We start from the raw sequence: 25,814 nt of genomic DNA on the forward strand, positions 1-25,814 counted from the left end.
GAGGGAAGGGGAGGAGGGAAGGAGGGAGGAAGTGGGAATATACACAATTAATGGAGAGGTCCAACTCTAAGAGGACTAGGACTCTCAAATTTTAGTTGCTCACCCTAGAGTTTCTGATCCAGCCTGTTTTCTAGCAAATTCCCAGGTACTGTTGACGCTGTGGAGTGGCAGGGACCACATGCACTTTACTTTGGTCCATCTGAGGTCAGCTACTTCTTGGTGTCCTGCTGAATGGGATTGTGGTGTTTGCGTTGGCAGGGTGCCCCTCATCAGAAACCAACCCCTTGCCTAGTTCTCAGCCACAGAGCTCCAGAACAACATATACAGTTCCTCATCTTCCCTGTAATGTCACTCAATAAAGTATCCCAACAGTCCCATGCAGAGCTGTCCAAAAGACAAAGGCCAAAAAGAAAAAGTTGGACAGGCCTGGAGTGAAGTTTGCTTGGTCCTGGCAGAGATGGTTCCTGTAATCCCAGTACTGGAGAGGTGGAAGCTGGAGGATCAAAAGCTCAAGGTCACTTGGCTTTGTAGTGGCTTCAAGAGCATCCTGGGATATACAAGACCCCACCTCCACCCCCCAAAAATGTCTGCAGACATAACTGTCCTAAGCTTTCTCTTAGCATCCCTTAAAGGAGGGGCTCAGAAAGTCTCAATGTTCAGTGGAGTGTTCCACCTTCTCTCAGGTCAGTGAGCTCTACAATCTGAGCCAAATGAAGTTCTTTTGTGCAATGGCTGATAAACGGGTCTAAAAATAATCAGCTGATAATTTGTACTCTGTGAATGTTAATGTCTTGTTATGCAATTTCTCAGTAAAAAAGGGATACTTGTACAGAACAGGAAACCATAGGAACTACTACAACAACAACAGCAAAATCAACTGATTTATTAATTCTTGGCTTCTCCTTATCAAAGGGAAATTCCATTCCTCTGTCTAACCCCGCCTCTCTAAGTAAACTGTAATCCTGACCCCAGAGGCCCTTCCAGTCACAAACACGGAAAAGGACCTGGGAGAGGACTTGAAGACAGGTCTTCTCTGTTTCTTTCTTGCCAGATTTTGTTTCTGGTTCTCTGACATCCTTCAAAGATGCATACATAGGTATGGACCCCATCACAAATCTGGTCCTCTGGGAATATTCCCTTTTCCCTTTTGTGCTGACTAGTTGTATGTCAACTTGACACAAGCTAAAGACATTTGAGAGGATGAACCTCAACTGAGAAAATACCTTTATAGATCCAGCTGTAGGGCAGCCTGTAGGGCATTTTTTTAATTAGTGATTGATGGGGGAGGGTCCAGCTCATTAAGGGTGGTGCCATCCTGAGTTGGTGGTCTTGGGTTTTATAACAAAGCAAACTGAGCAGGCCAAGGAGGAGCCTCCATGGCTGCTGCATTAGCTCTTGCCTCCATGTTCCTGCCCTGCTTGAGTTCCTGTCCTGACTTCCTTTATTAATGAACAGTGATATAGAAGTATAAGCCAAATGAATGGTTTCCTCACCAACTTGCTTTTAGACTTGTATTTCACTGCAGCAAAAGTAACTGGAACTAGGATACTTTGGTTGTTCTTATGGTCTCAGAATCATGGGTCTCCTTCTCAATCCCTAGGACATCATGTTTTAGGCTGGCATGGAACTCACTATGTAGCCGAGGACAACCTTGAACTTTATACCTTCCTGCCCAAATTTCAGGCTAGCATTACAGGCTTGTGCACCAGGGCCAGCTCAGAGGTAGGTATGTTTAAACAAAGGACTCTTATGTGCTGCTGGGGATGGAGGATGCCTTCTATTCTAGGTGAAGAGCACTTGTTAAGCCATAAACCAAGAACACAGAGTTCAGAAAAGATGAGTGTATCAGGTCCATCCCATAGCATTTTAAACTTCTTCCTTCCACCTCCATTCCACCCAGCTTTTGCCCATCACAGGGAGCAAATCAGGAAATATTGTGGATAAACACACGACAAACTACAAACACAAACTTGCAGTTATTTCCCAACACAGACTGCTTCTGCTTCTTCAAAGAACTGTCCTGCAGTTGCAGGACTGGAAGGAATTTGCCCCATCATAATATCCTAGCACCCCTTTAAGTTAACCTGTTTCTCATACTGGATTTTAGGCTTCTCTGACATCTTGAGGCAACCGGAGACAGCATGAAAAGCACTCTGAGGATTACAGCTGGGTGGAGAGACTCCTCTCAGTACCTGGGCCTACTTCTGTTGTCTTACCTCCACTGAGAGGGATTGGGCCAACCACTTCAGTCCCTTGGCAGTGTTATAAGACAGTCTGGAGACTGCCTGAGCTCTATTGTGTGCACCTTAAGAAACAAAAGCAAAGACCAAAGATGTCTCTGGCAGCATTGGATCACAGACAAACTGCAGGACTCGTGGTCTACAAGGAGGGGCTCCCAGATCGTAAGTTCAGCAGAATCTGGTTGGGCTGTGAAGAACAGCATAGAGGAAGGAGTTGAGGGACTCCTGTCACTTGAGCTTCAGATGGTAAGCCTCGGGGGGAATGCACCCAGCATTACTGTTTGCATGTCCCCCACCAAAACTCACGGTGAGATTTCATCTCCACATGAGGCAGTAAGAGGGTGGAAATTTAACTGGGTGGTAACAAGCATCAGAGGAAGCTGAGCCCCTGATCCAGAGGGGCAGTGCCTTAATAAAAAGAGGAGGGACACCTGGGCCAGGAAGCTGTCAACAGAAGTTGTCCTCTGCCGTGGATGACAGCGCAGTAGGCCTGCTCCAGGTGCTGTCACCACGTTCTTTCACTTCTAAAACTGTGAGCAAAACAAACTATTTTCTCTATAAATTACCTTGTCTAGGATGTTTCTAGCAACAGAAAATGGTCTAAGACACCAAATCGCTAGAAGCCATTTAGCTTCCAGACAGCTGCGTTTTCACAGCGTTAGCTTTTTCCTCTTTATGATTTTTCAGTAAGTTTTCATAAATTGTTATGACTTCTCCCCGGTCTTCTGAGGGTACTGCCTTTATCTTATAGCTGAAGGAATAAAAGAAGTGTCAAAATGAGACAGAGGAAGTGAATTTGTATCTGCACTGTTTTTGGAGGATTCCTGCAGGAATTATCATCAACCACAAACAATGGAAACTGGAAGATGTATGAATTCTTGTTTTTACCCACTGGACGGGGCAGGGCATATCCTCATGGACAGAACCAAAGCCCTAGTGCAGAGGCCGGATGATGAGATTAGGGTTGGGAGGGTCAGGCTGCAGGTGGTGGGAGACATTTCTGGAGAGGAAGTGCTCAAAGAGTAAGAGGCCCTGGTGGTCAGCTCAGTTGCAGGTCAAGGGTCATAGCATCTGGCTCCACACCTCTGTACACACAGAGAGAAACTGCATAGGGCCAGGAGAATCAGGACAAGAGAGCCACAGTGGGCTGAACAATTCAATTCCTTAAGCTCCCAAAGGCTCATTTTAAAGTGGGACCCAAGATGAGAAGGAAAATTAATAAAAAAGAAACAGATGCAGAAATAATATGTAATGAGAAGCATGGTCATGAAAATAGTTAATATAAAATATGCTACTCATGGTAAAGACTCTAGAAAAAAACTAAACATGAAGAGAAATACAAAAGATATAAAGGATACAAGTGGAACTTCTAGAAATGAACAGTACAATGCCTGAAATAAAAACACATGGACAGAATCAACAGCAATTAAATAACACACAAGAAGAGTTAACCTGGAGATACAGAAAAGAAGCTATGAGAACTGAAACACACAAAGAAAGAAGAAGGAAAAAGAAGCCCCAAATGTGGGGTACCTGTAGGACAACTTCAGGTGACCTAACTTAAAGGAGTAAAGAAGTGGGCAAGGGACAGAAAAAATGTGTCAAAGAAATAATGGTACAAGAATAACTGATAATCATATAAAGACATTTATCTCACAGCATATACATGAATTACATAGATGTAGATCATGAAACATAAAAGTGTAAAACCTAGAACCATAAAGCTTTAGAGCTAAGGATGCAACTCAGTAGTTGTGTGTGAGTGCTTGCCTAGCAGATCCAAAGCCCTGAGCTGATCCCCAGCACCACAAACCAGCCAGCCAGCCAGCCAACCAACCAGCCAGCCAGCCAGCCAACCAACCAACCACCAAAACAAAATCCTACTAAGTTTTAGAAGAAAGTATGAAAGAATATCTTTGTGACTGGCAGATAACAAAGACTTCTTAACTAGGGGACAAAAAAAAAAAAAAAAAAAAAAAAAAAAAAAAAAAAAAAAAAAAAAAGCACAAAACAGGGATGATGGTGCACACCTATTATCCTTGCATTCTGGAGAAGGCAAGAAGATAGTTCAAAGCCATCTGGGACTATGCTATGAGTTCTAAGCCAGCCTATGCTATACAAGGAGACCCTGATTAAACCAAACTACACCAACTAACCAACACCAACTAACCAACCAATCAAATAAAACCAAAAACAAAACAACTCTTTCCACAAAAAAGGAAGGAAGAAGGGGGGGGATAGTGAGGAGGAGGGAGGAGGGAGGAAGAGGAAAAGGGAAAGAAAAAAAAAGAAAACCATCAACTGGACATTCTCAAAATTAAGAATGTGTGCTCTTCAAAGACACCGTTAAGGAAATGAAAATGAAAGTCAAAGACAGGAAAAAACTATCCCCAAATGCCTGTCTCTATAAGAAACTCACATGGAGAATAAGAAACAAAGCCTCAGGCCTACAAGATGACTAGGTGGATAAAAGCTCTTGCTGCCAAGTTAATGCCCTGAGTCAGATTCCCAGAGCCCACATGGTAGAAGGAAAGAACTGACTCCCACAGGCTGTCTTCGCATGTGTCTGAGGGCACATACATGTACACACACACACACACACACACACACACACACACACACACACACACACGCCAAAAGAACTTACAAGCTCAACAATAAGACAAACACCAATTTACCTGAGAGTTGTATAAAATGTTCAATAGATACTTTGCAAAAAAGAGCAAATACTGCACATGGAAAGATGCTCAACCTAATCAATCATGAAGGAAATGTAACTTCAAGTTAGGAAACACTACACACATTCAGTGCAATAGCTAAGCTGCAGGTGATGATACTAAGTGTTGACAAGAACATGGAGCAAATGGACCACCCTTCTGGGGGGAATACAAATTGAGCAGCTCTTTGGATAAGCATTCTGGGTGCTTCTTTTTACTTCATGGCCTAACAATCTCCTTCTTAGGTTTTTTTTTTTTTTTTAATCCAAGAATAATCAGAGTTCGAATGTTCTTTGTGAATGTTCAGAGCTCCATCTTGGACAGATATCCAGCATGTCCACAGACTGTTAATAAACTATCCATAAACAACTATACATTAGAATACTAACTTAGCATGTAAAAAGTCACAATCAAGAATACAAATCCTACTCTCAGAGTCTGTGACATGGCAGCTCATGCATACAATCCTAGCACCAGACAGAGGATTACTGAGTTAGAGGCTAGCCTGGGCCATGCAGACCAGCCGGAGATACAGTGAGATTTTTGTCTCAAATTAAAAAAAAAAAGAAAAAGAAAGAAAGAAAGGAAGAAAGAAAGAAAGAAGAAAGGACATTATCAGCTTAGCAGACACAGAAAAAGCACTTGTCAAGATCTGACACCCTTTTAGTATTTAAAAAAAGTCAACCAACTGGAAACAGAGACTTCATATTTTGACAAAGGCATTCATGAAAACCCACAGCTAGCATCATCTAGCTTGAGATCAGGAACAAGACAAGGATGCCTGCTCCTAACACTCCTGTCTTCACAATGTTCCAGGGATTCTAGCTGGAGGAATTAGGCAAGAATAACAATATGCACCCAGGCTGAAATAAAGAAGTAAAAACTATTTCTATTGCAAATTACATGGTCTTGGATACAGAAAACCCTAAGGGATCCACACCACACCCCCACATGCTAATCAAAGTTAATACATTAGCTCATAAAAGCTGCAGGACAAAAGATCAGTAATGAAAGACACACATGGTGTGGATGATAAAAACTACAGAACATCAGTAACAAACAACAAATCACTGGAGACTTATATTTTGAGACAGGGTATCATGTAGCCCTTGATGGCTTCAAACTTACTATGTGGCTGGAGATGGCCCCTGATCCTTCTACCTCTATCTCCCGAGTGCAGGGATCACAGGCATATGCCACCATGACCAAGTTTATAAAGTCCTGGATATCAAATTTGGGACTTATCCATGCTAGGCAAGCATTCTACCAACAGAGCTACATCTTGAGAGCCCCAGGACGGAGACTTCTGAGTCAGTGGAAAGTCAGGTCCTCTGGAAGAGCAGCCAGTACTCTTAACCTCTGAGCCATCTCTCCAGCCCTAGAACTGACGTTTAAAAACCTCTGTGCACTGCAATTTAATAGACAGGGCCAGCTAGTTCCTGATGGCTGGTAATGAAGGGCTGGAGAGGGGAGAGGCGGGGACATCTGCAAGGACAGAAACCACAGAGTTGAGATCATCCTGCACATTTGAACAGTTCTTTCTCTGGGGACAGGATGCAAGTCAGAAAAAGTTTCAGGAAATGGTTCTATCACAGACACAGACACTCAATCCAAGTGTCACACTACAACCAGCATTTAATTTGGACCACTGAAATGGCAGTGGGCCCTCTGTAGTGGCCAGCTGCACGTTGGAGCAAGTCTCTCCACAGGGACAGCCCCCATCTTCCTACTGGACAACATGAAACTGCAGTTCTCAGAGTGGCCTCTGTACACACTACTCCCTAGGAGTCACTTTCAGCTGCTCATCTGATGCCACCCTGCACAAGGGAGTTAGCTGCTTACACCAGAGCACACTGTTCCCTGGGGAAAGCAAGAGTTCAGACCAGAGTCCAGTGTCTGGAGAAAAACAACTGGTCTATTGATGACTAAAAACTGAACAATTTCCTTGAAGTTTCATAGGTGCCAGCTCAGAAATCTGAAGTTCTCAGAAGACCCTAAAACCTGTTCTCAATTCCCCTCTGCTCTCACCCCAGCTGAGCGGTTCACACCATCTGTGTCATATTAGACAAGTCTGCATGCAGCCGAGGAACAGTGCAAATCACGTTCAATTTGTTCAGATGGGATTGGTTACACTTAACCTAATTAGACAGGATAACCAAAGCAGGAGTTTGTAGGTTGCCAGTGTTTATTCTCTGTTAACTGTTCAGGGTATTTCAGAGGAACTAAGTAGAGGAAGTTCTGAGATCATAAAAAATCATGGACTGTATTTCTTCACACCATGTACGGCCTGTTCATGTTCTGAGCAATGAAAAACACAAGCATTGCTGAATAGCTGCAGACTTCACCATCTGACCACCTTCAGCACCTAAGCTGGCTGGGGGGAGGGCTGACAGCACTCAGCACCTGAGCTGTATACAGAGTGCCTGTGGCCTCATCTAATACCCATCCACAAGGCACACTGCAGTTAGACCAGTTAGGACTCTGACTTCACTCCTGTGAGCTGGTCACTTTTAGTGCATCTAGAAGGAAAATAATATCAATTATAAAATAAGATGCCAACTGAAGGAGTGTTTATCATACTTGGTAGAGTGGTGAGATCTGACCTGTGAATCTCAACTAATGAAGAAACCCCAGAACAGTCCCCAGCAGCTGCTACTGGCAAGTGTTGGTGTGGTGGCCCTAAGAATGTCCATTTTCAAAGGCAAAAAGGGCAGGTCCTCACCAGAGTGGCAAATGCTCTCTTTCTAGTGATATACCTGAGTCCCAAGTATGCTCTTGGATGGCTCCACACTCTTAGGCAGGGATGACACTATAAACTACAATTTAGAAGCTGCAGCAGAGGGAATGAAGCCTGGGGCTGGATCCAGGAAGAATGTCGGGGGCTCCTGTGGGGAGACAGAGAGCTCAGGCTCTCATACCTTAGAACACACACACGAGTTCTCTGAGTCTCAGTGTACTCGTGTATAATGAGGGAACACCAGCATCTCCCCTATTCACGCACAGGAATGTTTGGCACAAGAGCTAACCAACAGTCAACAAAAGGTGTCCATTATTATTAACCATGACAAGGGAGATGAAACTGAAACAGTATCTTATTTAGCAGAATAGGCATCCTGCATACAACCCAGAGCCAGGGAAGCCGCCTCCAGAGACCCATATACAAAGGAGTACAAAGCAAGGCTGAGGTAGGAAGAAGGAGAGTTCCTGGTCAGCCCAGGCACCTTAGCAAGGTCCTGGAAACAATTGTCTGGAAACAATGAGTATAGAGTGCTGAGGACACAACTCAGTGGTAGGGTGCTAGTCTACCAACTGCAAGGACCTGTTCAATCCCCAGCATCACAAGAGTGTAGGAAGGACATGCTCTTCTTTAGCTAAAACTGTGATGCCAGTTCTTCATTAACAAACACCTTCAAGATTCATATTTCAATAGATTGAAATACATATGAATACAGATAAGTATAAAACAACCGTCACAAAGTCAGTAAAATGGGGTTGGTTATTAGGGCATGTAGGAGGCTGAGTTCAGTCCCTAGTTTGGCATAGGTTCAAGGTCATCATTGGCTACATATTAATTTTGAGGCTAGCCTGGACTACATGAGACTCTGTCTCAAAAAGAATAGCAACAGCGACAAAATTCATAAAATGGAGCCTAGGAAAGGAAACACACACACACACACACACACACACACACACACACACACACACACACACACACACACACACACACACACGAGCTAAAAATAGAGTCCAAACACCTAAGTATGATGTTTATTTAAATATGTGGTAATTATCCAACTCAATAGCTGTGAAAAAAATTAAGGGGTGAGTTTATAGGCAAACAGGAAGTCTGACTTTTCATAGCAAAGTAGATAAATACTGTGGTAGTTTGAACGTAATTGGTCCCCATAATCTCATAGGGAGTGGCACTATTAGGAGTGCGGCCTTGTTGGAGAAAGTGTATCACCACAGTTTTTGAAGTTTCTTATGCTCAGGATACAGCCCAGTGTCTCAGACAACTTCCTGTTGCCTGCAAGGTGTAGGACTCTCAGCTACTTCTCCAGCACCATCTCTGCCTGCACACTGCCATGCTCCCCAACATGATGATAACGGACTGAACTTCTGAAACTATAAGTGAGCCACCCCAATTAAATGCTTTCCTTTATAAGAGTTGCCATGGCCATGCTGTCTCTTGACAGCAATAGAAACCCTAATTAAGACAAACATTTAGCAAGTACTATAGACTATTTTAGCAAATAAATATTTTAGTGGAAATTTTTACTAGCTGAGAACAGGTAACATAGGTTGGATTTAAGATTAGAACTTTAATTCTAATTTTTTGTGCACTCTTGCACAGGCCTGGCAGCTGAGACTTATTTTCCTTCCTGCAGTAGGATGACGTATGCTGATAATGACAGAAAAGGAAAAAAGAATACAGGGGACACAGTGTCCATATGGGTTTAAATCACTTCAAAACTCTCCAAACACAACCCCAGATTTGGACTTTTTAAAATGCAATTAATGGGTGAGGAAACCTCAAGAGATGTAGAAGTACTACGATGAACATTTGAAGTGCACAGAACATGTCACTATTATAGGTTTTTCTAATGATCCTCTCTGCTTTTCTCCTTCCAGGTTTTTCTCGTTGTGTCTCCAGACCTTCTAGGTGGTTCTAAGATATTTCAGAGATGGGAATGGCCTTTGAGTGCCACTTACAGAACAAAGTTCAAGAGAGGTGGGCAGAGCCTCCTCCATCTAAAACCCAACCCAAAATCTCCCTGAAAACAGTGCTTTATGTATTTTGGTAATTAGTCCCATTTATAAATACATTGATTTTGTAATTGTAACAGACAGGCAAGGTGGTTCAGTGGGCGAAGGTGCTTGCCAACAACCCCATGACCCAAGTTCAATCTCCAGAACCCACATGACAGACGAGGAGAACCAACTCCAGAAAATTGTGTGTGAGTGTTCGCATGTAGCACCCAAAAAACTATAATGAAAATGCTTGTGTCTGAATGTGTGTATGTACAGCACCCACAAAACTGTAATGAAAATGTTTGTGTGTATGCAGGGATGAAGCTGAGTTGTACATAATTAGTAAATGGAAATAAGGAAGAAGTGCCCTTCAACTCCACCATCCTAAACTATTTTTTAGCACTGCTGCCTTTCATTCTGGCCTGGTCCTCCATTCTCCGTCTCCCACACCCCCAGTATTGATTATGATGACCAAGCAAACATCCCTGAGAGTTGGTGAATGAATGTTTGGTAGCACTGGACTTGCTAAATGCATTTGTAATTCCAGCACTCGGGAGGCAGAGGCAGGCAGAGCTATGTGATTTGAAGTTCAGCCTGCTCAACAGAGCAAGTTCTAGGTTTGCCAGGACCAAAAGTGAATGCAGGCTGTCAAAATGGCTCAGCAGGTAGAAGCACCTTCGACTGAGCCTGAAAACCTAAGTTTGATTCCCAGGGGTTCTTGCGGTGGAAGGAGGAAACCAGAGAGGGAAAGCTGTCCTCTATGACCATGCTCTGACCATGCTGTGGTACGAGAGTATGTACACAACAAATACAAATAAAGAAAACATTTAAAAAGTGTACCACCCCAAAAATCTTCAGTTGCATTCTTTGTAAGAACTTGGCTCTTTAAGGGTGCTGGGAATCCAGAGAGTCCAGACACAGAAAAGCCATGCTGTTTTAAACCCACATAACTCCACTATGTTTTATGACACACAGTAACTCCTTTGCTTATAGTCAAATGACTGTTTGGATTTGGCCTGTGGGGCTCTCTGTGACTTTGTTTCTGGCTTGCCAGCTTCACTTTCAGTAACACTTGCTTGGCTTTGAACCCCAAACTTCAAACACTCCAATTCTTTGAAGATGGCACAGACTTCCTCTCTGTTGGTCATATCCATTTCTTTGTTCATCTTCTGAAACCTGCTATTTGTCAGAAACTGACTATGACCTCCCCTACAAAGCCAGCAACCCCAAGGAGAAACAACTTTCCTGTGGACCTTCTTTCTTAGCCCAAGGCACAGTCCACACTAGTTCTGGACACATGTGCTCAACATAAATCTGACACTAGCATCTCTCATGAATGCAAGTAAACAACAACAACAACAACCAAACTCTCTGTCCACATCAGTCAAGGGGTAGAGACAGCTGTGACCAAGCAGATTCCTGACAGCCTGAGCAGGCACGTGAGCATTTCTGCTTTCTTAAATGTTAACCATGGGAAGGAGAACTGTGACTGTGAGGGACTGCAAGGACCAGGCTGGATGCAGGTTTCCAGACGATGACGGTGGATACAAAGGAATCCACAGGGACCAGTAGTTCTGAGTGCCGTTCTTACAAGAAGCATATTCTCTGATGAGGCTTGCATACTATAACGGCCTACTACTCTACAATACAGATTCTTTGGAAAAAGAATCACTGGATTATTTTTTAACTGTTTTACATTCTTTATGGTGGGGATAAGGTTGAGTGCCATAGCACCTGTGGAGGCTACGGGATATGAGGGAGTCAGCGCTCTCCTTCCATCATGTCAGTTCTGGAATGGAACTCTGGGTGCTAGGCTGAGTCTTCCTGCTGGCTCCACAGATGCTTTCATTATTCTCATTTACAGTTGAGAAAAATGTCTCAAAAAATTAAGTATCTTGACAACAAATGGACTATTTTTAAAACTGATGAAAACTGTATTTCAAACAATCAGTTGATAATCAGCCCATTTCATGAGAGGCTGCTATAGTGCTTAGCTAGGTGACAAAGAGTCTAAGCCATGGTCCAGTCTCTCTGGGAGCTCACAAGATGAATCTAATATGATGATGGTATGTTTTGGAAACAAATGGATCTATATACAGTCTAAGGGACCACTTGTTTGGTGACAGATTTACGCAGTGCTCAGATGCTGCTGGCAACAATGCGTGAACCACAAGAGCAGACTTCATTCTTGCAAGGTCAGGGTTTTGAACATGGAGAACACTGTCCATCCCAATCACTACCTTGCCTGACATTTGGTTAATTCTAGAGACCCAGTTCTTCACAGGAGGGAAAACTTACTGCTATGTGGGTACATTCTATGAATACAGCATTCACACACACACACACACACACACACACACACACACGTCATGTATGCATACATCATATATTTTGTGGCTTATGAGGTCAATTCCCAAAGGTCTGGACAAAAAATCGATACTGCCCAATATGATATGAACAATGTGATATGAAAATCTCTGCTCCCTACTTTGCCCCTTTTCACACCCCTCGTCTAACAAAGTTAAGTACATGTATTCAGTGATAGTTTTGTTCCTTTTTCTTACTTCTTTCTTTTTCTTCCTATTTTAGTAGTACTTTTTTTTTTTTAATATTTTTGAGACAAGGTCTCACTATTCAGCCTTGGCTGGCCTGGAACTTGCTGTGTAGACCAGGCTGACCGCAAACCCATGGCCGTTCTCCAGTTTTGGTTTCCCAGATACTGGAGTGCAGCTGTGAGCCAGTACACTTGGCTTAGTAGTTGACTTCATTTTTTTGAGGTTCTGGGATTGAGTCTGGGCTTTTGCACACGCCAGACATATAATGAGTCACCAGCTATCCCCCAGCTCCTCACATTTTGACTAAGGAGTGGGAAAAACTCAGGAAATTATTTTCACAATACATTTAAAATTTTAATGATGTCAAAAGATTACCTTTCCAATGAAAGATTACCTTTCCAGTATAAAGTTGGGGAAATTATCTAGTTTTAGTATTTAAACTCTATTTGAATTAATTAATTACTTAATTATGTATGTGTGTGTGGGCATGAGTGTGCCATGGTGATTGTGTGGAGGTCACATGAACACTTTCTGGGGTTGGTTCTCTCCGTCCACCACTTGGGTTCTGGGGATCAGTCTCCAGCTGTCAGGGTTGGCAGCCAGTGCCCTCACTCTCTGAGCTATTCACTAGTCCTGCTCATTTAGGAATTTCAAAGACAGTGTTGTGATGTGTATGTAGCCCAGGCTGGCCTTAAATTTGCAGTCCTCTTGCATTAGCCTCCCTAATGGTGGGATCCTCTGAAATCTGCTGTACATTTTATATCTATAGAACATCTCTATTTGGAGCAGCTACATTTGTCAAATGCTCAATTGCTACTTGGGGCTAGTTTCTGCCCCACTGAGAATTTATATTCTTAAATTCTTAAGAATATAAGGGGACAATACATTTAGAGCTATGGCTGACACACTGGAGAAAGAGTATAATGCTCTGTTCCCATCATATCTTATTCCATAAACAAAGGACGCTAAGAGGAACAGTATGTATGCAAGAGAAATACTGTTGAGTTTCCTGAAGATAGTGTGTGATTATACTTAATTGGAGTATATGTTATAATTTTTGGAGGACAGGATTATTAAAAGACCCCAACGCCATCTTTGTGACAGTCCCCATAAACAAAGAATGAGAAGGGAGTTGGGGAGAAGCCATTATAGCTTCCAAGAACTGATCCTTTCACACCAGACTATACACAGTGCACATCTGGGTGAGGTGGTTTCATATGCCCATGGCCCCCACAGTGTACTTTAAGGGAGTTGGAGTTTGGGAACAGGGTTCCCTATGGACAGAGCTGGACCAGTGATTCCCAACACACAACTCTGAAGTACCCTGGTGAAGAGGTTAGTAAGCAGGCCTTTTTAGACAAATCTGCAGATACAGACATGAATGGCAAAATTCTGGGACAGCTTATTTGGCAGCATCAGACTTAATTATTTTTATAATCTCTGGACCCCAGTCAATGCAAGTGTAACCTAAAGCGGATGCAACACAGAGGTTCCTTACAGCTAGAATGACCAATATTTTATTGTACAAGCCTGAGTACTCTCAAGAATATAAGGGGACAATATTCATAACTATGTTGTAATGAGAGGCACAGCTGGGACTTTTTTTTTTTTTTTTTTTTTGAGAGACAGGATCTCATGTAGCCCAGGCTGGTTTAGAACATAAGTGTAGCCTTGAACTACCGATCTTCTGTCTCTACCTCTCTAGTGCTGGGATTACAGGTGTATGCCTGGCTACACTAGGATGTGGTCCCCATAAACCAATACAGTCCTATACTACTGGATGTAGGGAGGACTCTGTGTCCTCATTACCTCTGCATGGCCAAGGTAAGGTAGCTTCAACCTTTGTCCCACAAAATTCTTTAAATTGGTTTGAATTTGGGAACGGAGCTCCATATGGACAGAGCTGGACTTTGACAGCCTGAACATATTTACTGAAGGCAACAAATCATGGACAAGCTAAACCCAAGAGAGGAAAGGCCTGGCCTGCCTGTACTCAGAATCTCCTTAGACAGGCCTAATCAATTAGGAGAGGCTTACTTTAACCAGTTGCAGGCTCATTATCCTGCATTCCAGTTTGGACTGGTGAAAATCTTTTTCAATCTGTGGCCTGGAGCTCATGTTCTGCACTTCTCCCGAGGCCTCTTATATAAACATATCAAATTATTTTTACTTGGGATGTCTTTCTCTAATTCACTTTGTGAATCATGATTAAAATAGAACAACTGTATGTGGATCTATAATCAGATGCACACATGGCCTAGAGACATGTATGAAATCAGAGCCTGAGGGAGGAACTCTTATATGAACTGGTGGTGGGTGGATTGAGACCAGGGACTCAAATATCCACCGATAGATGAGCCAGCTCAGCTATCTCTACAGGATGGAACAGGATGAACCATTACTGATAATGATGACATTTTCAGAGAAAATAATAAAACAGCAAAGGCCAAGGTCTTCAAAACACAGAGGGTATCTGAGTAGAGTCCAGTCTTTTCTGGATGGACAAATAGAACAAATTTAATGGTAAAATTCCAAGCCCACAAGGGCAGATTGCCTCGAGACACTAGGAAGGAGTCACACGGGTTCTATCAGTCAGTCTCACACACGGAGCTGTGGGCAAGTGTGCAGTAGAACTGCCCCAAACTCTCCCCTGCAACGTTCTAAGGTAGAATGTGAGTCATACCTGGCTGCTTGCTTTCTGCAGGTCTGTCCAGGCACTTAGTCAGCAGGAAGAGAATATCAATGTATACGGCTCTGGTCACCAAGCATGGATTTTGCCTATGAAAGTAAAGAGTAGATGGTAAAGTGCCTGGGCTGTAGGAAAGAGAAAAATAGGTGCTTTCTACAAGGCATGTCATGAGGTTTAGGCAGCTATATTAACACACTAACAATAATGGACTATTGTGGGTAGGAAGAAAATTGGCAATTTGTAACAAAATGAGTCCACAAGCCTGTGGCAGAGGCTAAGTCTATGTCTCAGTCACTGTTCTATTGCTGTGAAGAGTCACCATGGCCATGGAAACTCTTAGAAAGAAAAACATTTAACTGGGGGCTGGCTTATGGTTTCAGAGGCTCAGTCCATTATGGTCATGATAGGGAGCCTGGAAGCACTCAGAGAGGGACTTTGTATGAGACCTTTACATCCTGATGAACAGGGAGACAGGGAGAGAGAGAGGGAGAGGGGAAGAGAGAAGGAGGGAGGGAGGGGGAGAGAGAGAGGCAGAGGCAGAGGCAGAGGCAGAGACACCTCAAAGCCTACCCCCAGTGACACCCTTCCTCCAACAAAGCCACATCTACTCCACAGCCTGGGTAAGTATGCTAATCCTTCTCAAGCAGTGCCACCCCCTGATGACTAATGATTCAAACAGAGGATCCTATGGGTCCATTCTTACTCAAACTACCAAAGCATGTGTAAGGACCAAGCAGACAAAGCTATGCCATGCTCCAGGTAAACTAAGATTTCAACGTCTATCCTGCTGAGTTGAAAACAGGAGAAGGAGGTATGAAGATCTAGTATTCTCCTCTTACCTGGAGAAAAGGGGGTGATGGCAGTCACTGGTTATGAGATTCAGGGATTTAACATTTAGGTGAAGGGAATTGCACTCACATATGAAAAACAACAGCTACCGAATGACAACAGTCACTGAACAACAGAGATCAGCACATACTGGAGCTGGTGTCCTTCTGTTAATACATGAGGTTTGTTTTCTTGTTTCAGTGACCGCACATTTTAGCCTTGCATCCGTATGGCAGAAAGAGCATGAGACAACTCAGACTCCCTTTGAGGACAGTGCTTAAGGAGCCCTGGCTCTGAGTCCTGCTTCTGACTGACCACGGACAGGCCCAGATTTGGTGTGCTAAGGACCCGGCACATGTGGTAAAATCAGTAGGCACAGTGGGGTCTGAAAGCTGATTTTGTCCCTTGTTATCTCAGGGATGGTAACATGGCAATGACCTCACTGTCTCCCTGTGAGTCACTGGAATGTCAAGGGGTCAGACTGAACTGGAAATGGTATCCAGGGCCCGGCAGGTACCAACAGCTCAGGAGGGCTTAGCCCTGTCCTCTTCTACTAACCTAAGAGTAGCGATGGCACTGAGACGGGCACCGTGTGTGTGACTGGTGGAGCTCTAACCTTCTCATCTTTTGTATATTTGCGGTTTAACCAGTTTGTTTCTACCTTCATCCTGAACTGGCCATATCCTAAAGCTGACACATGCTAACATGAAAAAAGCCCCATCCCCATGTGTGGTACACTACACCTGTAATATACATGTGTGTGTATGAGGAGGCCAGAGGCCAATGTCAGGTGTCTTTCTCAACCGCTTTCTATACTTTCATTTTCAGTTTGTAACTATTGTATTGGTGTGGGGTATGGGAGAGATCAGAGGTGACTCTCTCCTTCCCCATGTGGGTTCCACAGTTCCCCTTATTATCATTTTTTTTTACTTAATATTCTCTCTCTCTCTCTCTCTCTCTCTCTCTCTCTCTCTCTCTCTCTCTCTGTGTGTGTGTGTGTGTGTCACACACACACACACACACACACACACACACACACACACACACACGCCACATTACACACTTGTGGAGGTCAGAGGACAACTCTAGCGTTGGTTCTCTCCTTTCCCCCTCTGTGGCTTCTGTGGATTGGATTCTGGTCACCAGGCTGGTGCAATAACCTTTACCCACTGAGCCACCCCTCTGGCTCTCCACCATGTATTTTGAGACAGGTACTCCCTGAACCTGGGCAAGATCAGCTGATCAGCCATAGGGATCCTCCTGTCTCTACTTCCACAACACTGAGATTACAGGTGTACACTGCCATGCCTGTACTGTACCTGAGTTTTGGGGTCTGAAGGCAGATCCTCAAGCTTGTGAGGCAAAAACTCTGACCACTAGCTCAACTTTCACCCCAGCCCCTTGCTTTTCTTCCCCAATCCTGCCCATCATTTGCCTTTATCTTGTTTTCCTCAGGTTTCTCAACCATAATTCTTGCTGTACTTTCCCCCCCACTATTGCATTTAACAGCCAGGATCTAACCTGCCAAAAGGCTGTTCAGGGAAGAAAGTCAGAAAACTACACATAGGAGGCCAGCTCTGGGACAGAAAAGAAAAAAAAAAAATCAATGAACCAGTAGATGTCTAGCACAAGGCTGAGGAATTGGTTCCAGTGGCTGAGCAGAAGAGACTTTTAAAAGATGGTGTTAGGCCTCTGAGAAGTTTGCCTGCTTGTGCAGAAACAACAAAGTCACCTTGGAAGAAGACCTAAGGAAGGAAGAGGAGAAACATTACTGGAGTGGACTGGAGAAATGGCAAGGGCCTATAAGAATGTCAGTGCCCATTGTTGTTGTTTAATTTAGTCTTGTCTTTTGGGGCAGTACCTAGAATTCAAGCACGAGAGTCAAATGCGCCACCACTGAGCTACCATCTCAGTCTTCACCGATGCATTTGGGCAGGGCAGGATGGGAAGAATTCAGATGGACAAAGTTGACCAGAGGTATTTTGAGACATGACTGCAAATGTCAAAGGGGATTTGTTTGGATCACAAGAACTTAGCATGCGCTGGGAAAGCAGTGGGGCTCTTCCCATGGGTGGGAGAGCAGTGGAGCTCTTCCCATAGGTGGGAGAGCAGTGGGGCTCTTCCCATGGGTGGGAGAGCAGTGGAGCTCTTCCCATGGGTGCTCCTTAATGTCCTGAGTTATGGCCTGCTATGGTGTTGCATTGTCTCAGCCTCTTGACTCAGTGTTTTCTGGACACACTTATAGAGACAAGCATCGTTTGCTCAAACTCAATGAGTAATAAGCTCTTACATTGAAAATTTTAGCTAAGTTAATGTCTTTTTGTCATCATCGTCATCACCATCATTATTGATAGGGTGTCATATGGCCCAGGCTGGTCTCAAACTTCCTATGTATCAGAGGATGACCTTGAACCCCTGATCCTCCTGTTTCCACCTCTCAAATGTTGAGATCATAGACCTGTGCCAAGGTAATACATCCTCCCCCTCCTTCTTCCCCTCTCCTCCTCCTCCTTCAAGCCAAGGTTCAGTGTTCCAGGCTGGCCTTGGAACATGCTATGAAGCCCAGGCTGGCCTAGAACTTGCAGTGATCCTCATGCCTGAGCTTCCCAGTGCTGCATGCTGCAGCTAACATCCTTTTAAACATTCCTAAATGAACAGAACCCCCTGCATGTTCCCTAAGCAGACACAAGCTGCCAACCATGCTGGCTTCCTGCAGAGACAGGACACTCTGACTACTCCATGACTGTGAGGATCTGTGGCCAGCTTGTTGCAATCAAAATTATGAAGGCTCTTTCAAAGGCTGCCACTTTACATCCCAGAAACAGACTCAGGGTCAAGACAGAGCCCATGCTGGCTCTGAGGAAGTCAGAGAGCGAGTGAGTCTGGCCTGCAGCCCACCATTCAGGGATCCGTCCTCCAGGACAGCCACAGAACAGGCCCGTGTGGAGTGAGAGTTGGGCTTTCTCTGTCAAGCTTCTCAGTCAGAAAAATACTTTTTTCTCTTTCATTCTCACTTGCTTTGACCTGGAGACAACACTTGTTAGTTCAGAGTGAGCCAGGGGTTTGTTCTTGGTCTGTCAAGCCTCTTTGATGATGGGAATAAAACCCCAAGAGACAGAAGCCAGCTGGACAGGAAACAAGCCACAGGGTTTTGGGGGGCTTGGGGATTTTTTTCTACCTCCAAATGGAAAAATTCTGGTATGGGCATAGTCTAATGAAGATTTATAGTGTTTGAAAAAAATCAGACTGGCCAGGGTCTAACAAATGGGCTCAAATACCAGCAGAGCAGTGGTATTAGAAGCAAAAGGAGTCAAGCTCGAGGACTAAGTTTATATATACGAAATGGAATGAAGGGCTCTTTTGAAAACCTTGTTTTTCTTCCACTACTCTTTTAAAAAATCATTTGTCTCCTGACAAACACCCACCCGAGAGCCTGATGAGTATGTCTTTGCCTTGGGAAATTTCTGAACTCCATTAAACCTTCTGCCCTCTGTCCTGAAACCTGGGGGTTGGGGAGAGAAGGCAGGACATGTCCACAATAGCTCCAGTGTCTAGAGGATGGCAGGGGCTCTTGGGAAGCCTGTGATAAATTATTTACCTCTCTTGGCCCTTCCGGAATCCCAGAGGCTGCTGATCTGTTTTAACTGAGGTCTATTCATTCAGAAAACATTTATTCAGAAGTTACATGGAGCCAGGAATAGTGCTAGGGTCTGGGAAGATGAAGATGACATAGACACTGCCCTCAAGGAACTTAGAGTCCTGAATAGTGTTTTTCAAATTGCAGAGTATGTACGGTCCACTTCATCAGTTATGAAGTATAAGAGTGGATTGTGGCCAGTGAAAAAGACAGGATGGAGATGGGAAAGAGGCAGGGACAAAAAGAGGAAAGTAAACTCCAAGTGTATCACAGTAGTTTTAGTACCTTACAGGGCTTCTAGAAAATTCCTGCCCAGAATGATTAATCTTACATATCTTTTTTTTTTTTTTCTTCTGAGACAGGGTTTCTCTGTGTAGCTCTGGCTGTCCTAGAACTCACTCTGTGGACCAGGCTGGCCTCAAATTCACAGAGATCCACCTGCCTCTGCCTCCAAGTGCTGGGACTAAAAGCGTGTGCCACAACTTCCGGCTAATCGTATATATTTTTAAATGAGATATAATTAATGAAATACAGCATTTTAAAGCAAAATATGGAATATGTTTGCTAATGTTTAAATTCCCTTTCTAGGTAACAATACACCTTACAATGCACTGAAAGGATGGTATCAGCAAGATTACAGATATGCTGAAAGCTAGCATTCCTGAAATCAAATCTGCTAAGTCTTAAGGAAACTCAATTCCATTCCCTACCCCCTGTGTATAGTTTTGAGATAGGGTCTTGGTATATAACTCTGGCTGGATTGGAACTGGCTACTGTCCTCCTGCTTCTGCCTCCCAGAATCAATTACAGGTTTTTGAGGTGGGGGCACAAATTATTCACATCTTAATTAGCAATTAGTCAAAATTTCAAGCCACATTAGATTTCACAAGTCATTGTGTGTCTAGTATATCTGTGTGTGTACATGTATACAGATGCACATACACCCACTGGCCACAGGTGTGAACTGTGTGTATATTTTATATATGCATGTACATAATGCTCATATATCTATTGGCCACATGTAAAAGTTTTTTTTGGGGGGGAGGTATGTGGTATTTTCGGCTATTTAAAAACAAACACTTGAAATCTACTAGTTTAGTGAGAGAAACATAACCCCTCATATTAGAGTGTGATAATGCCACTAAAGGAGATAGACCTGTCTGCCTGGTGAGGCGTCTGGGCAGTGGGCCGTGGCAATGAAGACTTGGGTACACAACAGCATGCTAGAGAACTTGGTGTTGGGATATAAGGAGGAGGGGACAGAAGAAAGTGGCGCAAGATGGATGAACAGGGGCCCCAGAGCAGGAGCTACAAAGCCCTAAAGGGCTCAAGATCCTTTGGGTTCCCCCTGCTCAAATCACACCAGAGGGCTTGGTGTCCACTCAATACTGTGAACCCAGAGGGGTTCCCTTGAAGAGACAATCCACTTTGGATAAATACAGCAAAATCTCCCAGAAGACCCCATAGTTATGTTCAGAGGGCTGGAACAACTGTCTTGCTTCTCAATCTAAGTCAGGAAATCTGATCTGGACTTCAACAGAATCTGGGTCTGGTCACTACTCCCCAAACTCTGAGTGGAGCCAAGGCTAACCTCTCTTGAGCACTGTAGGGGCATCCTGCAGAGGGAGAGGGGAGGAAAATAAGCAAAAAGCAGTGCAAAGGAATGCCATGGAGGAGGAGGGGCTGGAGACATGGAAGGACTTGGGCTGGTCAAAGGAAAAAGGAGTCATCACAGACATCAAACAGATCCAGGTGATGTCTGAATGATGGGATCTTAAGTCTCAGATAGGGCTCATCAGTGTCTTCATTGTGGCTCCAAAGGCCATAAGGAGGAGAAAAGCTGCTAACTGGAGCCAGCAGTGAGGTAGCACTGGCTTCCAGCAGGGGTAGTGGGTGGCCAGGGAAGAGGAACAAGGGCTAACAGATCAGGGAAGAAGAAGCAAGGTGAGCAGGGCAGGTGCCAGAGAAAGGAGAGGAGGCCAGAGAAGGCACCATCTATAATGTCTGCATATTGTTCTGACTGGGCTCTCAGCCCTTGCCTGCTGTATTGGGCCATTTACTTGAAATGGTCCTACAAGCCTGTCCTCTAGGTTGGTTCCTGACCAGCCTCTGAGGAGCTTTTGGGCTGGCTTGATTAAGGCATTCTGCTGACAGACAGTCCTTGCATTTCCCAGCAGCTCAGCACTGTCAGTGAAGGCTGTCCACAGAGCTAGTGTTTGTCTACAGAGCCCCTGTGGCTAGGACTTAGGAGGTCTTCCTTTGATGCAGGCCACATTAAGCCACGTAAATGTGGAAGTGTAAATTAAATAAAGAGGAGCTCCCTTTCCCATTCTGATTTCCATTTTTACCACAGCCTGGCCAACTAATCAGCATATGGCATTCTTGGAGAAACAAATGGAGATTTGTTTAAGCCATGATGCCAAACGGTCATGAATTGCAGAATATGTAATTTTAAACAAGCTATTTCCCTCCACTGTACCAGATCTGCAGGCCAGCTGGCAGCAACAAAAGGGGCTGGCAGCCTCCCTGAGATTATTTTGCCTTCATTGAGGGGGTGGGGCTGGTGGTGGGCTGAGTGATTATGGCAGACTAAAACCAGTGCTTGCACACACACCCCAAATGGAGAAACTGCCATGGAGCTCTCCTTCTTGGGCTCTGAAAGCAAAGTCTTCCCCCAGCGTCCTGCTCTGGTGTGAACCAGCTTCCAGGGAATTTGCAGAAAGACTGTAAGTTGGACATGTCTGGAAAAGGAACAAAGACCCCAGCCATGTGCTACCCCAGCCTTGGGCTACCCCTCCATGGGCTCCTCATGGGGAAGAAGCTTTGCTCCTGAGAGAGAGTGTCCATGAGGGCTGAGGCCTTTACCCTTTGACCAGGATCTTGGGGAGGTAGTCCATGCAGCCCACCCACAGTCTGTGGAAAGCACTGGGGTTCTCTCTCAGGGAGGCCTGAAAACACAGGCTGCTCTGCTTCCCCTCTACCAGCACTCCAGAGAAACCCTGCAACCCCAGACCATGAATTCCCCTGCTGCCTGAGTGAAGGCTCACCTGGTCTTTCAGTGGGCCCCTAGGGACCCCTGCACTCCGTGATCTTTCTATTAGGCATCTTTTTCTTATTAATGCACTACTATTCAAGCTGTGTGCAGACAGTGATGAAAAAGAGACCTTGTGTGGGGTTTGGGATTTGTTCAAAGCCTGGGAAAGTGTTTTAGAGTGTGCGTTTCATTCCTTTTATGAGAGATGCATGTTTCCCTCCCTCTGTGACTTGTTTAAAAGTTAAGTTTAATATGCTGCCAGAGAAATTGCTGGTTAATAACTTAATAAGCTATGAGCTGGGGATTATGGGAGAAAAGTAGTATCTAAGAAAACCTTTTTTGTCGTTTGGGCTTGGAGGCTACATAGCATTGATTATGCTTTAGAATAGTAACTAACAGAGTCTCTTTTATTCTTCCAACTTACTTTCCAGGAGCATGACAAGGATAAATAAGCAAGGAGAATGGGAACTTCTGGATGCTGAGTGACAAGTCTGGACATAGCAAGGGGAGAATTTCTTGTAGCATGCCTGACAAACTATGGTCATATGAACTTGGCAAGGCATATGCTTGGACCTCAGTTCCAGCGATACAAGCAACAGAATAACAATATACTGCATTTTATGAAAGGGTTATCTTAAAAAATATTCTTATCTAATTTTATCTTCTTACTAAGAAACACAGACATTATTTTTCCATTTTTCAGAATCAACAACACTGTTCATCTAGCTCAAGTGACCTCCCCAAGATCAGGGCAAGACTAAGAATAGAGTCAAGGTTTTCCAGACAAACACATTGTATTTATGTGTCCCTAACAACTCCTGAAGAGACACTGTGCCAAGCATAAAGGACATGCTGGTGTGGGTCTCTTTACAGCATAGTTGACAACAACAACAGAGCCCAAGCTACCTGATCATAGGTATCTCCTTCATGTGCCTGACTCTTTCACGCTGCAGCCTTGACTACCAGGTCTTCTCCAGCCTCCTCCATTTTCTATCCTAAGTTGTTTCTCTCTCCTTCCTTCCTTCCTTCCTTCCTTCCTTCCTTCCTTCCTTCCTTCCTTCCTTCCTTCCTTCCTTCCTCCCTCCCTCCCTCCCTCCCTCCCTCCCTCCCTTTCTGACAGAGTCTCACTGTGAAGCTCTGGCTGGCCTGGAACTTGCTGTGTAGATCATCTGGCCTCAAACTCAGAGATCTGTCTGCCTCTGCCTCTCAAAGCCTGAGAGCTCAAAGGCTTATATTCCATCTTTAGAGGACAGAAATGGAGCCTCTGGATGGTACAGGTCACACTCGTGGGCTTCAGGGCCATATGGCAGTGCTTCCCCCAAATACAGAATCGCATGTTCCCCTCCCCACCAGGCTTCTGGATAAACTAGTGCCTTAAAAAGCAGAGCCTCCTCAGAACATAGGGCTGTGGGTGGGTGGGTAAGGGCTCTTTAGGCTCAGAGAGGACTGAGTCTCTGAGCGTGCATGGGAAGGTGTTTCCAGAGACTTGCAGGCTGTTGTAATCACTAAAGTGACCTGGGCACACGGGGCAGATTTATCAGCGCTTCATAAGCTCAATACTGGGGCAGGGAGGGGCACAGGGCCATGAAGCCTGTGGTCAGAGCTAATGGACTCTGGAGGTACTATCTCTAAAAGTTCACTGCTACAGAGCAGCTGGGTGACCAGGAGAATTGACTTCCTTACACAGCAGAATTTATACTCTGCTTGGTAAAGAGGCAGCAGACTGCAGCAGTGGGCCTTCTCAGGAAGAGGTCTACAACAGTGGCCTTTGATGAAGTCTGGGGCTGGATCCTATATATAGGGAAGGCAGCTTCTGCAAGAGGCCAGGGCAGCTCCACTGTGTAGGCTTGTAGGATCTTCTGCAAGGATGAGCAGGCAGCAGCAGCAGGCAGGGCAAGAAGCAAAACAGAACTTGCTACATTCACTCCTAACTGGAGCCATATTCTGGGGACCACACATGTCTGTTAGGAAGGCTGCCCACCTTATTGTCAATTGTCTCCTCTGAAGCTCTGTTCTGATTAGATCACTGTTTTGCAACAGGGAGTTGGGGTATCTCATAGTACTTTCTGGGCTTCCAATGGGAGGGAAGCCATGCAGGTGGTCTCCAGCCCCCCCCCCTCCCAGCCTGAGCTATGTTTACCATCTCTACTATGCTGGCTTCAGCATCTGAGTTTCCACAAAGGCTTCTTTTTGAGGCAGGAATCTCACCAGATGAGACAGTCTACATTCCCTTTCCTAGTATAAACTTCATGGTTCTGTGGCCCCCTTAACAAAAGCATGAAGCTAAAGCCACACCACTCCCATTTCTAGCGACCCAGGTGACCGGCAGACTGCTGCCGGGGAGCTCGTGGAGTTTTGGATTTCAAGAGTGTACAAACAGGCCTATCACCAGTGTCTGCCCAAGACCAGTGGTTGCATCTTAAAGTGAAAATTCCTTTGGCTGCCCTTAAGGCCACCACATCTGCTCTCTTGTCCAGCCTTGCATGGCACCTCCTTTGGTTCTGCCTCCCACTGCTCATGAGACACCCTGCTGCAGGGGCAGCATCTTGGCATGGTCTTCTCCTATCCCCTCCAGTGTTGTCCAATCACACTACTGTTCTAAAGCTACTCTCAGACATCTGCCTCTCCTAGAAAGTCTACCCTGACTGTGCAAACCCACCTTTTTCTTCTGAACTTTTGTATTTACTGTCTCCACTGCTATTTGAGTGCCATTATTGGTTAATTGTTTTGTATGGACACTGGACTGCATTATGACTAGACCAGGACAACTGAGGCCCACTGAGGCTCTACCCCATCTGCTAAAGTGCTCACCACAATGCTGTGCACTGTACTGAGTAAGACTCCTTGGTACATGGGCAGCAGACGTTCTTAATTTACTGGACAAAGGCTACTCTGTATCCGTAAAACCCCTCTCATTCTCCAATCAAAGACAATTAGCTATGGAACAATTAAACCTCACCCAGCCTGTTCAGAAGTCTCTTTCCTCCTGGAACACTTCCTTGACCCCTGTACCCCCACAAGCTAGCATTTATTTCTCTTCTCTCAGCTCTACTGTGATTCATTTCAGCCCTTAGTAAGTTCCTACTTGCTTATGTTTAATCTGTTCTTGTCTTAGTCAGGTCACTCAATTTTCTTTCTTTCTTTCTTTCTTTCTTTCTTTCTTTCTTTCTTTCTTTCTTTCTTTCTTTCTTTCTTTCTTTAAGAGATGTTTTCATTTTATGTGTATGGGTCCTCTGCCTATATGTGTGTCTGTAACAAGTGTGCCTGGGAGTGGTGTTACAGATAGTTGTTAGCTGCCAAATCTAGGTCCTCTACAAGAATAGCAAGTGGTCCTAAACTCAGTGAGCCATCTTTTTAGCATC

General features: G+C 44.6%; 1 protein-coding gene and 1 long non-coding RNA gene across 7 annotated transcripts in view; one reads left to right on the plus strand and one right to left on the minus strand.

The window, feature by feature from the left end:
* The window catches only part of Thada (THADA armadillo repeat containing), a 293,342-nt gene that overhangs the window by 57,444 nt on the left and 210,084 nt on the right, over positions 1–25,814 (minus strand). For all 6 annotated transcript variants that reach the window (XM_027417930.2, XM_027417926.2, XM_027417928.2 and 3 more), the window contains one exon: positions 14,948–15,042. In XM_027417930.2, the coding sequence (XP_027273731.1) occupies positions 14,948–15,042 (95 nt within the window). The remainder of the gene's footprint in view (positions 1–14,947; positions 15,043–25,814) is intronic.
* Positions 976–10,666, plus strand: LOC118238846. The gene is made up of 3 exons (XR_004770128.1): positions 976–1,096; positions 2,108–2,486; positions 9,590–10,666. It is a non-coding gene; the product is annotated as an uncharacterized LOC118238846 (long non-coding RNA).

Source organism: Cricetulus griseus, chromosome 5, assembly GCF_003668045.3.
Source record: "Cricetulus griseus strain 17A/GY chromosome 5, alternate assembly CriGri-PICRH-1.0, whole genome shotgun sequence".
In the NCBI taxonomy this organism is placed as follows: domain Eukaryota; kingdom Metazoa; phylum Chordata; class Mammalia; order Rodentia; family Cricetidae; genus Cricetulus; species Cricetulus griseus.